This window comes from Callithrix jacchus, chromosome 1 (assembly GCF_049354715.1).
Source record: "Callithrix jacchus isolate 240 chromosome 1, calJac240_pri, whole genome shotgun sequence".
Lineage (NCBI taxonomy): Eukaryota > Metazoa > Chordata > Mammalia > Primates > Cebidae > Callithrix > Callithrix jacchus.
Genome location: NC_133502.1, coordinates 92,454,691 through 92,467,935, shown reverse-complemented (window position 1 = coordinate 92,467,935; position 13,245 = coordinate 92,454,691). Strand labels below are relative to the sequence as shown.

General features: G+C 40.6%; 1 protein-coding gene across 1 annotated transcript in view; it reads right to left on the bottom strand.

Annotated features, from left to right (window-relative positions):
• LOC144578672 (uncharacterized) overlaps positions 1-13,245 on the bottom strand; it is a 20,281-nt gene extending 7,036 nt beyond the window's left edge. The window contains exon 1 of the mRNA XM_078345625.1: positions 13,096-13,245. Coding sequence (XP_078201751.1) covers positions 13,096-13,245 — 150 coding nt within the window. The remainder of the gene's footprint in view (positions 1-13,095) is intronic.

Below are 13,245 nucleotides of genomic sequence, written 5' to 3'. Positions count from 1 at the left end.
TGAGGCAGGAGAATCACTTAAACCTGGGAGGTGGAGGTTGCAGTGAGCTGAGATCGTGCCACTGCACTCTCGCCTAGCAATAGAGTAAAACTCTTGTCTCAAAAAAAAACACACACACACACACAAAACAAAAAAACAAAAAACAGAAACAAGTCAGTCTGAAAAGTACATACTATTAATTTCAACTATATGACATCCTGATAAAGGCAAAACTATGGAAACAGTAAAAAGATCAAGTGATTGGCAGGGAATAGAGGGGAAAGAGGGATGAATATGCAGAGCACAGAGGATTCTTATAGAAGAGAAACTGCTCTGTGATACTATAATGGTGGCTACATGTCATGATCAGTTTATCCAAAATCACAGAATGTACAGCACCAAGAGTGAACCCTATTTTAAACCATGGACTTTGAGTGATAATAATGGGTCAGTGTAGGTTCATCAGTTGTAACAAATGTACCATTCTATAGGGTGTTGTTAATGGGGAAGGCCATTCGTGTGTGGGGGCAGGTGTATATGGGAAATCTCTACCTTTCTCTCAATTTTGCTGTGAACCTAAAATGGCTCTTTAAAATAAAGTCTATTATTAAAAATAAATAAATAAATAAATAAATGGGATCACTCAGATTCAGACAAGCTTTGATTTTCACCACAAAAAGTTTAAAAAAATTAGGTCTATTAAGTGCTTGGATAATATAAACTTGAAAAGAAAATCACAGATTGTTAGGTCTTAATAATACTATTGCTGAACTGTGTCTAAGGCTAAGCCTAAATTATTGGGATTTCCTGAAGCTTTTGATGCTGGAGAGAATGCTTCCTTGAACTTCCTAATTATATAGCAGAAGGTGATGTCTTTGAAGCCTTCAAGAATGCAATTGAAGGAGTCCAGCGAACTAAAGAGTAGAGTTCAATGGGCATCACAGAAGATTTCAGAGATTCGAGAATATTAGTCTTAGGTTATGGGCTAGACTACAGCTGTGGACTATGAGGTACTTGACAATGGCACAGGGGAACTTCAGAATGACTTCAGTATCCATCATTATCATTGTTTTTGAAGAATATTGATCCTTTGGGGGAAACAACTTCCCTGAAATCCAATGCTCTCTTGTACTTTTCACTGGATATAGAAGGATGGCCCATATCACTCTCCTCCAGCTTTCCCCAAGATCAAAGAGGCAGAGAAGTTTGCTTTATTGCTTCCTGTGGAGACATGAAGACCACCCTGTGCAGTGGGTCTGATAGAAAGAGGCACTGACACCCTAGGTGCACTTGGAGCTTCTCTTCTAGTCCAGTTCCTTGCTTTCAGAAAGATTTCTTTTCCTCCACCCTTTTCTAGCCAAGAGGTTTAGAAGCTAAGAGATTGAGCAGGCTTCAGGAGGAAAGAATGCAATAAAGGATTCCTGCAATAGGAGTTAGATTCAGCCAGATGACTTCTAAAGTCCCTGGCTATTGTAAGACTGATTTCTTTCAGTGCTTATTCAAATAGGCAAATTTATGGTTAATTTAATGTTTTTTTTTAAAAAAGTTTCATTCTTTTATAGTCAGTTGACCTTATAGTTAAGTTAGAATATTTAAATATGTTAAAAAAAAACAACATTTTATAGTAAATATTTTTTTTTTGAGACAGAGTCTCACTCTGTTGCCAGGCTGTAGTGCAGCGGCACAATCTTGGTTCACTGCAAACTCTGCCTCCTGGGTTCAATCAATTCTCCTGCCTCAGCCTTCTGAGTAGCTGACACTACAGGCATGTGCCACCACGCCCAGCTAGTTTTTGTATTTTTTGTAGAGGTGGGGTTTCACCATGTTGATCAGGATGATCTTGATCTCTTGACCTCATGATTTGCACACCTCAGCCTCCCAAAGTGCTGAAACTACAGGCATGAGCCACTATGCCTGGCCAGTAAATTAATTTTGAAAATAAAAATCAATAAAGCAATGTGACTATGTAAAGATTAAAGGAATTATATGAGTTATGTGCACATAATGTTTAGTATTTCTTTTGTGCTTACTTTGTGTTTTCTATGCCTTATCTCTAATTCTTAAAATAATTCTTTGAAGTAGTGATGATCATCCTCTTTTACAGAGGCAGAGCTGAGGCACAAGGAGATAAGTAACATGTTTAAAATCATATAGTTGCTATATGAGCAAAAAAAAAGATACCATTGGTTAAAAACAGTGAATAAATTTTATTTTAAAAAGACTTACTGAGAGATCATGCTCAACAGTGTTGCTATTTCTTTTTTCTTTTTTTTTTTGAAATGGAGTCTCGCTCTGTCACCAGACTGGAGTGCAATGATGCCATCTCAGCTCACTGCAACCTCCACCTCCTGGGTTCAAGCGATTCTCATACTTCAGCCTCCCGAGTAGCTAGGATTACAGACACGCGCCACCATGCCCAGCTAATTTTTGTATTTTTAGTAGAAGTAGGGTTTCACCATGTTGGCCAGGCTGGTCTTGAACTCCTGGCCTCAAGTAATCTGCCTGCCTTGGCCTCCCAAAGTGCTGGAATTACAAGCATGAGCCATTGAGCCCGGCCTCACTCTTTCTTTTCTTTTCTTTCTCTCTTTCCCTTATACCCTTTCTCCCTCCTTTTCTTTCTTTTTCTCTCTTTCTCTTATTTAACTCTTGAAAATATAATACATACAAGACATTCAAGAGTAACTAGAAGAGAATCAGCCACAGAGGAGTGAAGTCCTGTGTCATTTCTTCCTTATCCATAAACTAATGATTTTATTAACAATAGGTGACCAGACATGGTGGCTCATGCCTATAATCCCAGCACTCTGGGAGACTGAGGTGGGTGGATTATTTGAGGTGAGGAGTTCAATACTAGCCTGGCCAACATGGTAAAAACCCATCTTTACTAAAAATACAAAAAAATTAGCTGGGCTTGGTGGAGGTCACTGGCCCAAGATTGTGCCACTGCACTCCAGCCTGGGTGACAGAGTGAGACTCTGTCTCAAAAATAAATAAATAAATAAAATAGCAATAGGTAACATTTGCTAAGCACTGATTATATGGCAGGCTTTGTCGTCACCATTTTATATATTAATATAAATTCAATTTTCAAAAGATAATTAGGATGTAGGTGCATCTATTATCACCATTTTGCTAATTTGGAAATTATAAGAACCTTCATATGGTATACCTCAAAAGCCTGGACCTTGAGGCCTTACCCATTGTGTGATAAAAGGGAACAGAGCAGCTCCATCAAGGCACAGCAGCTATGTTTCTCAATTAAGAACTGCTCCATTCTTATGGGGGTCCAAATTAGGGTGATCAGCTCCTCTGTTTTGCCTGGGACTTTCCCAGTTTTAGCAGTCAAAGTCCTATGTCACAGTCAACCTCTCAGTCCCAGGCAAACCAAGATGGTTGATCATCCTAGTCCAAGTAGTGTTTGTTTATTTTTTTCAAGATGGAGTTTCATTCTTGTTGCCCAGCTGGAGTGCAATGGCATGATCTCTGCTCACTGCAATCTCCACCACTGGGGTTCAAGTGGTTGTCCTGCCTCAGCCTTCCAAGCAGCTGGGACTACAGGTGCTCACCACCATGCCCAGCAATTTTTTTTTTTTTGTATTTTTAGTAGAGACAGGGCCTCGCCATGTTGGCCAGGCTGGTCTCAGACTCCTGGCCTCAAGTAATCCGCCTGCCTTGGGTTCCCACCTGCTGGAATTATAAGTGTGAGCCACTGCACCCGTCCTAGTAGTGTTTGTTTTGAGGGAAGGTGGGTTGGAACCTATCTGGAGCAGGTGGGTGGTATCCCTATTTAATGGTCATTAAAGAGAGTTGACAGGACCTTCATTTACTAAAGTGAATATCTTTTCAGCCAGGTGCAGTGGGTCATGCCTCTAATCCCAGCATTTTGAGAGACTGAGGTGGGTAGATCATCTGAGGTCAGGAGTTTGAGACCAGCCTGGCTAACATGGTGAAGCCCCATCTCTATGAGAAATACAAAATTAGCTGGGTGTGGTGGCACATGTCTGTAGGTCCAGCTGCTTGGGAAGCTGAGACAGGAGAATCACTTGAACCTGGGAGGCGGAGGCTGCAGTGAGCTGAGATCACCCCACTGCACTCCAGCCTGGGCAAGAAAGAGTGAGACTCTGTCTCAAAAAAATAAATAGATTAAAAAAAATAAAATGAATATCTTTTGATAAATCCATCCATATAAATAATACTGTCAAGGCTGCAGACTTCCCTTCACAGGATTACTAGAATACTCCCTGTGAGACAGGAAAAAATTAAAAGGAAATGAGACCTATACCTAGGTTTCATTCTAACATATCAGAGGTGCTAAGTGTGCTGAAGAGGAACGCAATCTCACAAATGTTTTTTCTTTTTTGTTATCTTTTGTTTTTGATCTTTTTTTCTGCTTTTCTTTCTTTTTTCCTCTGTTTTATTTATTTATTTATTTTAATCTCACAAAATTTATGACAGCAAAAGTTCCTACCTTTCCTTTTTGGCTTTTATTATCAGATAATTTAAATGCAATGTCCCGCATATATAGACCTACAAAATACTCCGACTTTCCACGTTTCAGTTAGTCAATAATCCAGGCTACTGCATTATCAGCTTGGCACCGATCTAAAGTCGTGTATGCCTGTGTGTTTGTGTGTGAGTGATCTGAAATTAACCTCATTTCACCAAAGATGAAATGTCCCTTTTTTTTGAGATGGCATCTCACTCTGTCACCCAGGCTGGAGTGCAATGGCATGGTCTCGGCTCACTGCAACCTCTGCCTCTTGGTTGGTTCAAGCAGTTCTCCTGCCCCAGCCTCCTGAGTAGCTGAGACTTATAGGCACGTGCCACCACACCTGACTAATTCTTATATTTTTAGTAAAGACCAGGTTTCACTATGTTGGCCAGGCTTGAACTCCTGACCTTGTGATCTGCCCGCCTCGGCCTCCCAAAGTGCTGGGATTACAGATGTGAGCCACTGTGCCCAGCCAAAATGTCCCTTTAAGATACAATTTTAAAAGGGAAAGATTGCATTTTTGTCTGACTAATCTTGACATAGAGTTGTGAATAGAACAACTAAAAAAAAAAAAGCAACTCAAGTTAAAAATTGTAAAGGGATCAGAAAACCAGGAATCAGTCATGTTTCTTAGCAGATGGTGGATGCCATGAGTGGGAAGGGTGGAACCATGGTCATCCTTACAGAAGGAAGCACAAGACATAGGTTTATTTACTAAGATTTTATAAAGCCTGCCATAAAAACGATCTCATTTGAAAATTGTTCCACCTAAGAAGTGGTGTTAAAAATGCCTTGCTCTCTGAAATACAAAGAGTAAATCAGTGTTCACCTTATAATACTGGTTTAGCTCTGATATTGCACTTAACATAGCACGAAGTGACAGAGCAAGTGACATCATTGACCAAAACAACAGGGCAGAAGTCCTACAAAGCTCAGGGCTACAGTGCAAGGCCACTGATTTTGCAACAATTTGTTTCTTTTCTGATTTAAAACAAAAAAGTGATTTTTACGCACCAGGAGATCTAATCTATTATGACGTTCATCCTTTACCAGTCAGCATTTTTCTGGGAAGTTGTTATGCTATGTAATCTGAGCAGTAAGAACATCAGAAACTGATTGGGAATGTTGTGGGAGATGTGGCCCTGAAAACACTGGAAACACATTGTCTCCAAGTCAAGGATCACAGGGGAGAGAGACAGTGTTCTTCTCCATAAGAGATGGGGATGTTCTGAACTAAAATCAGACAAATAAATTGCAAAATTAACCACCTCAGACTTTCTGATGAAAGAACTAAGGAATTAGATGTACTCTTTGATGCCTTTTTGTTTGCCGAAACAATGGCCTTTCTGATTCTCTTCAGTACATATTGAACACCTACAACAGGACTAGCTGTGGGCACCCTGGAGACCAAGGTTGAAAATGATCTGGCCTCTTCTCCAAAGGAGCTTATGTCTTCCTGAATTGACCTCCTACTGCTCTCACCCTTGCTCTCTTTATTCCTTCCATTTGGGCTTCTTTGTGCATCCTCAAACATGCCAAACCCTCTCTTGCTTCAGTACTTTTTCTTTCTTTCTCTTTCTTCTCCCTCCCTTCCTCCCTCCCTCCCTCCCTTCTTCCCTTCCTTCCTTTCTTTCTCTTTCCTTTCTTTTTCTTTTTTTTTTTTTGACAGAGTCTTGTTCTGTTGCCCAGGCTGGAGTGCAGTGGCATGATTTCAGCTCACTGCAACCTCTGCTTCCCAGATTCAAGCAATTCTCCTGCCTCAGCCTCCAGAGTAGCTGGGACTATAGTCACCTGCCACCATGCCCAGCTCATTTTTGTATTTTTAGTAGAGACAAGGTTTCACCATATTGGCCAGGCTGGTCTTGAACTACTGACCTTTGATCTACCAGCCTTGGCCTCCCAAAGTGTTAGGATTACAGGTGTGAGCCACCATGCCTGGCCAGAACTTTTTAACTTACTGTTTCTTTCTGCAGACTAGCTCTTGTCTCACATATGTCACTTAATTTATTCCCTGCTTAAAGGTCACCTTTGCAAAGAAGACCTTCTTTAAGAGCCATGTAAAAAAGCATAAACACATATACACATACACCCACGTGTATATACCTTTTCATTATATTTTATATATTTTTTTAAACTATTTTTCTTGTCTTCATATCATTCTTTTTTTTTTTGAGACAGAGTCTTGCTCGTTTGCTCAGGCTAGAGTGTAATGGCACAATCTCAGCTCACTGCAACCTTCGCCTCCTGGGTTCAAGCAATTCTCCCTCCTCAGCCTCCTATGTAGCTAGGATTATAGGCACCTGCCATCATTCCTGGCTAATTTTTGTATTTTTGGTAGATACGGGGTTTCCAAAAATTTATTGTTTATTACTCTATCCCTGCTGAGTAGAACAGTATCTGGCATCTCATGGATACTCAGTGAATAAATGTAGAAAGAATGAATGAAATGAAGTGGCTAAATAGACTGCTGTACTATTCACGGAAGGTTGGTCTGACTCAGTATTTTTATGTTCCTAAATCCTGAAGATCATGAATCAAATTCTAAGTGCCCTCAGAATCCTCAAGGTTAAGCTTCATTCTATGTCCAGCAAATGGCCATAGCATGAGTGAGGGTAAATGATCAGGTCTTCGTTTCCCTCCTGCTTCTCTTAGTCTCATCTCCTTCAACTACAAACTGCTTTTAACAGGGTTTTTTGTTTGTTGGTTTTTGACAGGGTCTTACTCTGTTGCCCAGGCTGGAGCACAGTGGCACCATTACTGCTCACTGCAACCTCAAACTCCTGGACTCAAGTGATCCTCCCACCTCAGTCTCCTGAGTAGCTGGGACTACAGTCACCTGACACTGCACCCCACTAAGTTTTGTATTTTGTAGAGGTGGGGTTTCACCATGTTGTCCCAGGGTGGTCTAGAACTCCTGGGCTTATGTGATCTGTTCACCTATATCTCCCAAAGTGCTGGGATGACAGGCATGAACCACCCTGCACCTAACAGCAGTTTTATATAGTGGCTTCTACACAAGAGTTCTTGTAAAGATATAGTTCCCTGGCCTGGCGTGGTGGCTCATGCCTGTAATCCCAGCACTTTGGGAGGCTGAGGGGGACAAATCACCTGAGGTCAGGAGTTCAAGACGAGCTTGACCAACATACAGAAACCTCATCTCTACTAAAAACAGAAAATTAGCCGGGCCTGGTAGAGCATGCCCGTAATCCCAGCTACTCGGGAGGCTGAGGCAGGAGAGCTGCTTCAACACAGGAAGCAGAAGTTGTGTTGAGCAGAGATCTCGCCATTGTACTCCAGCATGGGCAACAAGAGCGAAGCTCCATATCAAAAAAAAAAAAAAAAAGAAAAAGAAAAAAGATATAGTCTCCTAAGCTAGAAACAGGAACCAAATACCAGAAAGCAGAAAAATGAAAAGCAGTATTTGGGGTAGAATTAGGGAAAAGGGAGTTAATTCTTGGCTTTGTTACTTCTGTTATTATTTCTAAGTAACCTGTCTGAACTAGGTGAGTGAGTCAGCCCTGATGCCATAGACACTCAGCTTTCTCTAATATAGAATCTGAGGAGGACCATAAAAGAAAGAAGGAGTTTATGTTTGAACTATTTCAGAAAATAACCTTTAAAGGTAATACTTAGTTAGGAAATTTTCATTCTAATCACTTTATATTTCAATATTAGAGAAGTTGAATCAAATGCAAGTCTTGTTAACATATTCAAGATCTTTCTTGAAAATACGTTTAGAGATCAAACTGGCATCATTAGCAAGGAAGCTATTAGAAAAACAACAGTACCCAAGATTTAAACAATAAAAAATTGTTTGGCTTCTTACCAGTTTGGCTTCTTACCACTGTTGACTGTTGAAGTGAACAGCTGTGAGCTCTGTGCTCATACTTTTCACATGGTCTACATGTCCTTGGGGGAATCCTACAGTTGTCACTTAAACAAACATATCTTTGTCATGTTTGGAGAAGCATCTAATTTAATTCTGTTAGGGTAGTGTGAGCCTGGGTTTGAACTGGGCAATTGGGAGCATTTAGTAAAGTTCAGAGCACTGTAGTAGTAGAGGTACTCCCTGTCCTTGGCATCTACTACCTGAACTCTCTGAACATACCAAGTGCTAAGTACCATCATTGGGGAGAGGGGTGATTTTAAAGAAGTATCAGATATATTCCTGTTGCCTTCTTTGTACAGTCAAATTTGCTATAAGAGAAGTTTGTTTATTTCTTGGATTACTTTGCTAAATACTGGCTCCTCAACTCCAACTCTGCCTTAGTAGTTTTTATGTTCTTCAGGAGCTGCTCTGTTGTTTTCAGGACCTACTCATTTTTATGTATTCTGTACAAATATTCAACAAATCACTAGAAGTAAATTTGAAGAGTATTGGATTTGGAGTCAGAAGACCTGCACTCCAGCTGAGCGCAGTGGCCCATGCCTGTAATCCCTGCACTTTGGGAGGCCAAAGCAGGTGGATCACTTGAGGTCAGGAGTTTGAGACCAGCCTGGCCAATGTGGTGAAACCCTGTCTCTACTAAAAAGCAAAAATTAGCTGGATGTGGTGGCATGTGCCTGTAGTCCCAGCTACTCAGGAGGCTGAGGCAGAAGAATTGCTTTGAACCTGGTTGGCAGAGGTTGCAGTGAGCCGAGATTGCGCCACTGCACTCCAGCCTGGGCGACAGAGTGAGACTCCAACTCAAAAAAAAGAAGACGTGGACTCTAGGTCTGATTTAAGGCTTATCTATTGACAAATACAAATGTTCCTGGACTTACAGTGGGGTTATGTCCTGATAAACCCATCATGAGTTGAAAATATTGTATATCAAAGATGCATTTGATGTAACAACATAAAAAAGTAAGAAAGATACATTTAAGACACCTAACTAGCTATGGCTACTAAACACCATTGCTTAACCTAGCCTATCTTAAGTGCGTTCAGAACTGTTAAATTAGTCTACAGTTGGACAAAATCATCTGGCAACACAGTACACTGTTGAGTATTGATTGTTTACTCTTGTGATTATGTGGCAGACTGGGAGCTTTGGCTCTCTGGCACTGCCTGGCATTGCATAACTTAGCATACTGCTTTCTATTGAAAGTGTATTGCTTTTGCACCATATAAAGCCTGAAAACCCTAAGTAGAACCATTGTTAGTCAGGGACCATCTGTAGTAATAACACAACCGCCATAGAATTGTGTTGGGGATCAAGTGAGATCATGTATGTGAAAATAATTTGTAAACAGTAAAGATTATACAAAATAAAATGTATAAGCTGTATTTTCTTATGCACCCCTCTCAATAGTAAAGATTATCTACAGAGTAAAGTCCACATGCAATGGCCTGTTAGAAGTCCTCTGCAATAGGGCCCATTCCTCATACCTTCTATATGAAACCTATTCTTCAGATAGTTCAAGATTTCACAATCCCCTGAAGAAAGGATTACTTTTACATATCTATAACCTATGTGAACGCAATTCCCTCTTCTTAGAATGTCCTTTCATTTAGGTTTCCAAATTGAAACCACTCATTTTTAAAGGTTTAATTCAAGTACCATTTCTTATTAGTTTGTATCAGGTATGTGTCACTTGTTATACTCAATACTGTATTGTGGAAATGTGGGTACATGAATGATCTCCCTACAAACAGGAAGCTTTCTGAGTAAGTGAAAGCATTGTGCCTAATTGATATTTTGTAATGTTTTTTTTGAGACGGAGTCTGACCCTGTTGCCCAGGCTGGAGTGCAGTGGTGCACTCTCTGCTCACTTGCAGCCTCTGCCTCCCAGGCTCAAACCATTCTCCTGCCTCAGCCTCACAAGTAGCTGGGATTACAGGTGCCCACCACCAGGCCTGGCTAATTGTTGTATTTTTAGTAGAGACAAGGTTTCACCATGTTGGCCAGGCTGGTCTCAAACTCCTGACCTTAGGTAATCCACCTGCTTCAGCCTCCCAAAGTGATGGGATTACAGGCATGAGCCACTGTGCCTGGTCTATGTTTCTTTGATTCTTTAAGGTGTTTTGAATAGCCTTGACATTCAATGTGTATTGGCTAACAGATAGAATACATGAACAAACTCAGAAATAGAAATTTGTTTTATATGCCTGTCTTAATCTGTTTTCTGTTGCTTATAACAGAATACCTGAAACTGGGTAATTTATAAAGAAAGGAAATTTAGGTTGGGCTCGTGGCTCACACTTGTAATCCCAGCACTTTGGGAGGCCAAGGTGATTGGATCATTGGAGGTCAGGAGTTCGAGACCAGCCTGGCCAACATGATGAAACCCTGTCTCTACTAAAAAAAAAAATACAAAAATTAGCTGGATATGGTGGCACACACCTGTAATCCCAGCTACTTGGGAGGCTGAGGCAGGACCATCACCTGAACCTGAAGGCAGATGTTGCAGTGAGCTGAGATTGTTCTACTACTCTCCAGCCGCACAAGAGTGAGACTCTGTCTATAATATATATGTGTGTGTATATATATATATATATATTTCTTATAGTTATGGAGGCTGAAAAGTCCAAGGTTGAGGGGTTCTTGCTTATAGGGATTCTCTGCTGAGTCCCAAGCAGCACAGGAAGTCACATGGTAGGGAGATGGGCATGATAGCTCAGGCCTCTCTTCCTCTTGTTACAGAGTCACCACTCCCACTCCCATGATAACCCATTAATTTGTTAGTCCATTAATCCATTAATTTATTAATCCCAAATGGATTAATCCATTCCAGAGGGCTCTGCCATCATGGCTAAGTCACCTCTTAAAGGCCCCACATCTTAATACTACCACATTGGGGATTAAATTTCAACATTAGTTTTGGAGGGGACAAATATTCAAACAATAGCAATACCTTTTTTAGATGCTATAACTAGATACTCTAACTATGTTTATGGTCATCTTCAATGGGCATGTTAATCTATTTGGTGGAGCCCATTGGAAATTCAGGTATTTTTGTGTGAATTTTTTTTTCTTCTCTGGGAAAGATGGTCATAGAGATATAAACTTTCCCCTGAAGGATACTGTTAAACTCTGCACGAAATCTCCCTGGATAATGGAGTCATTTGGAGAATGTATTTTATTTTCTATTTACTTTTTAATCTACAAAGTACTGTTTTTGTCTGTTATTTCTTTTCAACCTCACAGCAGTAATGAGACACATGTATTATTATTCTGTTTGTAAATGAGAAACTTCTGACTCAAAAAAGTTTAGAGACTCAACCAAAGCTTTGGAGACCACAAAGACAGAGCCAGGCCTCAAACCCAGGTCTCTGGATGCCAAAACCAGTGTTCTTTCTTCTAAGAACTGTTGGAACTTGGCAAAGTTTTAACTTTATTTCTTTTGTTTCTCTTTAGGCAGGAACAGCTCTGAAAATATACTTAAAAAATTGAGTCACTTAGGTTATTTTTTTCTTTTCAATGTGTCATAATTGGATACTGTGTATAGATAATGTGATTAAAGAAGGAGTCTCATATAAGGCTCTATGTGTATATTTTTCCGAAGATGCTCTTACCCTGAATTGTGTTTTTGAGTCTCAGGGAATGTATTCATTGCTGTGCCAGTTGATGTAGTCACAGGAAACCTACTCTGATAGGAAAAGCCATCTGTCTTTAAAATGTCTTTTAAAATACCTTGAACTAGGGATGACTCCTAGTTCAAGACAGCAACATGAACATACTCATTTATTCCTCTCTCCCAGGACTAATTTAAAATAATATCAGGACAATAAAAAAGATATGGCCCATAGAAATGAAGAGAATTGCAGGTGATAATGAGCAGATAAGAAGAGGGAAAACAGATGCTTTAAGAGGTTTATAAGAAAGCAGACAGGAAGAAGGGGAGGCACCTGCACTCTAGAATATGAGAGAAGGAACAATAAGGATAGAAGTCACCAAGTTGCCCTGAAGAACTCTGGAGAAGCTTTGGACTCAGAGCTGTAGCCTCAGTCCAAGATGTCCAATAGCAACATAGTACGAGTTCTGAAAAGACAAAACACTCATGGCAGAGAGGAGGGAACTGTCAAAGAAAGACCACTGCCATAGCTAAAGGGAGATCTTCAAAATCAAAGGATCCTGGTCAGGTGCAATGGTTCATGCCTGCAATCCCAGCACTTTGGGAAGCCAAGGTGGGCAGATCACCTGATCCCAGGATTTGAGATCAACCTGACCAATATGGTGAAGCCCTGTCTCTACTAAAAGTACAAAAATTAGCTGGGTTTGGTAATCCCAGCTACTTGGGAGGCTAAGGCAGGAGAATTGCTTGAACCCAGGAGACAGAGATTGCAGTAAGCTGAGACTGTGCCACTGCACTCCAGCCTGGACAACTCCTTCTCAGAAAAAAAAAAAATCAGCTGGGTATAGTGGTGCACGCCTGTAATCTCAGCTACTGGAGTGACTGAGGGAAGAAAATCGCTTGAACCCAGGAGGTAGAGGTTGCAGTAAGCTGAGATTGCACCGCTGTACTGTAGCCTAGGTGACAGACTGAGAAAATGTCTAAAAAAAAAAAAAAAATTAAAATATTCACAAGAGCCATGTGGGTTTAAAAAAAAGGGGGGAATAAAACCCACATTTAGGGATCTCATTGTGAAACCTGAGAACACCAATGATTCAAAATGAAAGTGTACATCCATTCACCCTTACTTGTGGATGTATGTCTGTAAAATGAGGGTGAAAACCAAGAAAGAAGAAGACATATGGTTTGGTGGTAATGACTTTAACCTGTCCCAAAAGAAGTCTGGCCTTTGCCTTGAGCTTCTGGGAGTCATCTCTAAGCCCCTGGATCCTCCTCAT